Source organism: Erigeron canadensis, chromosome 8, assembly GCF_010389155.1.
Source record: "Erigeron canadensis isolate Cc75 chromosome 8, C_canadensis_v1, whole genome shotgun sequence".
NCBI classification, from domain to species: Eukaryota; Viridiplantae; Streptophyta; class Magnoliopsida; order Asterales; family Asteraceae; genus Erigeron; species Erigeron canadensis.
In genome coordinates this window covers 40,623,346-40,627,740 of record NC_057768.1, presented here as the reverse complement: position 1 = coordinate 40,627,740, position 4,395 = coordinate 40,623,346, and the positions used below count along the sequence as shown (strand labels likewise).

General features: G+C 28.4%; 1 protein-coding gene across 1 annotated transcript; it reads right to left on the bottom strand.

The window, feature by feature from the left end:
• Positions 1 to 3,334: 3,334 nt before the first annotated feature.
• LOC122610842 (zinc finger protein 5-like) lies at positions 3,335 to 3,949 on the bottom strand. Its single transcript, XM_043783799.1, has one exon. The coding sequence runs from the start codon at positions 3,947 to 3,949 to the stop codon at positions 3,335 to 3,337; it is 615 nt and encodes a 204-aa protein (XP_043639734.1).
• Positions 3,950 to 4,395: the final 446 nt, after the last annotated feature.

The window sequence follows — 4,395 nt, the reverse complement described above, 5'->3', positions numbered from 1 at the left end:
TATATTATTGTATAGGTATTATTATTATTACCTTATTCAGGATTGACGAAATGAATTCATTGACAAAGTGATTTTTAATTAGTCGCATATCTATTCTGTCAAAATTATGTTAATTCCTAATTTATTAATGAAACTATTAATATTAATAGTCAATATAAAAGGCTGAAACGGTTAATGTGTGTTTGGTCAACTTGTAAAAAATAAAATAAAGTACTAAATACGAGTAATATTTTACTAAAAAATGCTACGAAAGATCACTAATTAGTTTTTCTCTCAGTGATGATCAATTTAACATGTTGAACACACCTTGTTTCAGCTACCTTTGAGGTCAAAAACGAATTCATATAAAAATAATACTAAAAATGCAGAAGTCTAATGACATTTTTGACTTATATGTTTACAATTCTTAGAAGTAATTTAAAAAAGAAAAAAGAAAAGAAAACTTCAAATATTCAATAAAAAAATCGTTAATTAGATCACCAGGTAAAAAAAGACTATTTCTTTTGTCATTATTTTAAAAACAATAATCAAAACCTAAAAAGAAAGTGTATCTGTCCAAATATGATTATAACTAAATTATAAGAGTATTAAATTGATACAATATTACTGTAAATAATATATAGGTAATATCTAATTAATTTGTTTCAAACAATAATCTATATCTATATATATTATATATGGTTAGAAGATTTCTTTGTTTTTGTATTATCCAGTTAAAAGTATTAGGACGTGTCAACTCTAATTTGTTTGGATGTCATAGATAACAAGGTACGTACGTTGATGTCAACTCTAATTGAAGAACCCTTAACTTGGGTTTCCACGGCTGCCGGCCATCATCATCATCGATCATTACAAACTTATATAATTTCTTGCCAGATCATAAACCCCATCAACTTCTCTCTATATATAACGATCACCATTTTCCATAATTTCCTAGCTACATACTCATCGATATATATATAGTTATAGTTATAACTATATATATAAATAATAATTATGACTTCCGCGTCTCAAGCCACTTTGTTTCTCTTCTGCTTTGCTACTATGACCGTGGTTTCCATGGCCATGGACATGCCAGGGATGCCAGGAATGCCCCCAATGGCAATGCCACCCGCACCTGCACCATCTTCGACCTCATCAATCATTTCTCCATCCACGATTGTTGGAGGTTTTGTTGCTTTCGCTTTATCATTACTCATGATCAATGAGAGGGCTTAATTATCATATATATATTATTGTCACATCATTTTGTTTCTTGCGAATGAAATTCTTGTGTGTTAGTTATTAAGTACTTAAATATATTGTGTTTTGTGGTGTTGTAATTTTATTACCTAAATAATAACAAAGAATATATATATATGTTTGTGTATATGTCAATCGATCTTAATTTATGTACTCAATCGGTTGAATCTTGGTATATTAATTATGAACTTTGTTGCATTCAGTATCGTGCATATACGGAGTATTTGATTAAAAATTTAAAAAAAAAAAGAAAAAAAAAAGAAGATAATTTGAGATCAATGACATATGTAACTTACATTTTGTCAAGCCAACAAGAAGAGAAGTAGTGGGCCGGTTTGAGTAGAATGTTAAATATATATTCGTGTTTTTGGTTTTTGTAAGAGGAACAAGAAATTTAAATTAGCCTGGGATGAATATATCCAAAACCAGCTAAACTAAACTACTTCATGTAATTTTTTTTTTTTTTTCCGATTGAATATTTTTTCAACCCGTTAAAATACTCGTAATAGATTTTTTTGTTGCTAAAAAAATAAATAAACTGTGGAATGGGGAAGGTAGATAAAACAGTTTTAACACGTACAAACGGTCACAAGTTTGTAGATTTTATAATTACATTATGCAAGTAAAAACAATTCTAAGAATCTAGCAAAGATTTTTTTGCATAAACAACTGCTTATATTAATTAATAATTTTTCACACGTGTTCATTAAATCTAAGATGTTTCTTAATAACGTTTGATTCGATTGGTAACTAAACGAGCTAACTTGACGTGAGACCAGATGCGGACATGATCAATTGTTTTATTATGATTATTTAACAAGGTAGTGGCATTATAAAAAACTTGAATTTAATTGTTTTTGTGTATACCTTTAGAATAATTAATTAACAACGGATCAATATCGAATCGATAGCAATAGGCAAAACATAGTCTATAAAATGGTAGTAATAAAAATAGTATACATCATGTATAATGAGGTGACGGTACGACTGATCAATGATCACACTGTAATAATCTTTGTACATAAAGTTTTGATTATATACGATGATAGTTTTTTATAAATTACATTCGGCATATCTTTTTTACAGAAAAACATAAATTAAAAACCCAACAAAGAAACTTAACAAACTAGACTTCAATATAAAATACGTACAGTGATAGTCTACTAGTAAAATATGCATGATATGCTATTTTCATAGTCATCTTCGAAAATGTAAAAAAATAAAATAAAAGTTGAGGCCGGTTATATTATGTCCCATAACTATTATAATAATTTGATAAAATGATTAACACCCAATTATATTCTTTTGTCAGTAATATGAGATATTTAATTACTCGTGATATCTAAAGAAACCTGAACATACATATTTTATTATTTTTGGTTAAATCTTTGGATATGATCCCATGTGATTCCAAAAACTTCAATTCAACATATGAATATACATATTAAAAAAAAAAAATTCATTTGTTCACGCTTTTATTGGAGTATGAACAAATTAAAAAATTTGTCACGTTTTTTTTATGTAAAAATATATAGAAATAGCGTGGACAAATGAGGTGTGACAAAATAATTATGAAAGTTCACACTAAAAAGTGTGAACTTTTAATTCTACACACTTTTTAGTGTGAAGAAATTTCCACCCACTTTTATTTCTATATATTTTTACACACAAAAAATTGACAAAATTTTTAATTTGTTCACACTTCACTAAAAGTGTGATAGTCGCAAAGGCGATACTAAATTTTTTTTAACAAGGGACAAAATTAAAAAATATGTGAAAAATAAATATAAAATAAATAAAATGTTAAAAATCTATAATAAAATTTTAAAAATCAATGATATCAACGTTATCAACGATATCAACGTTCTTTATGTTTTCAATTGATGATATGATCATGCTATATAGCTATTCGCATATGCATGAATAAACTAGTTCGAAAAATAAATTAAAATAAAACCGGACAATAGATTAAATTTAGGAAAATATCAATTAGTAAAACTTCTCCTTATATATGGTCCTTAATTGAAGAACTTATTAAAAAATTTAAGAAATGTGATTACGATGGATTGTTACATGTGGAGAACGAACTTAATTAAAGACACAATTGAAGATCCAAACTATGATAAGTTTGCTTAGAATGGTCTAGCGTCTTTCTTGACATCTTGGGTGCTTGCTTATAATAAGCAGAGTTGTACATGCCCTCAAACGATAACAGATCTTCGTCGTACAAACCAAATGTAGTCAAATCACTATCACTATAACCTTGAAATCTTATGTTAACTCCATAATTATTGTTGGTAATCTGGTCGTAGGGTTTAAGGTAGTAATCGATAGTGGCTTTTCTAGCTTGTAATAGTAACATTTTCTTCTTGACTCTTTCTCTTTTATGCGCGTTTTGGTGTCCACCCAAGGCTTGTGAGTTAACAAACACTTTGGCACAGTAATCGCATTTAAAGCTCTTCATCTCTTCAGAATCTGCATCTAGGGACTTGTCTTTATCGGAGGAGGATACTGTAGTGGAACGCGAACGTGTACTTTCTTCACTATCGCCTAACCCTTGTTTGTTGAACGTCGTCAAACCATCGTTGAGAGGATCTAGCTCAATCCCGAATAGTTTGATTTTTTTACATGGTGATGAGTATTGATTAGAATCTAAATCATTCCCTTCCCATGTTAATGAAAGAAAGTTAGAGACAACTTTGCTCATATTTGTATTTGACTAATTAATATATGTTTTTTAAAAATGATATGCCAAATGGAGTACCAGCCACTCCCTTATATAGCACGCAGTTAGCTTTTGACATAAAATAAAATAAGTATATTAATCTATACACATATTCTTAATGAAATTTTGCATCATATATACAGTAGTATGCATGTTTTACATAAAGTCATAAACCTTGGATTCCTAAGTGTATATTTAAAAACAACAAGAATATTATAATTAATTAATTCAGTACTTCATTGATTGAATTAATATAGTTTAATTAATATGTTTTAGTTGTTCTTGTACACATATATCACGTAGGCATATATATTAAAAAACTAGATGGATGTCCATCTTGCAAATGAGTTGGTTACTAGTTGGTAAGGTCCATCTTGTGTTATTCCATCCAACTATAGTCCCTCACTTTTTACATTTGTAGGGGTTAA

Bases quoted from the DNA above. Each gene is read 5' to 3' on its own strand.
- LOC122610842 (XM_043783799.1), bottom strand. From the start codon at position 3,949: ATGAGCAAAGTTGTCTCTAACTTTCTTTCATTAACATGGGAAGGGAAT.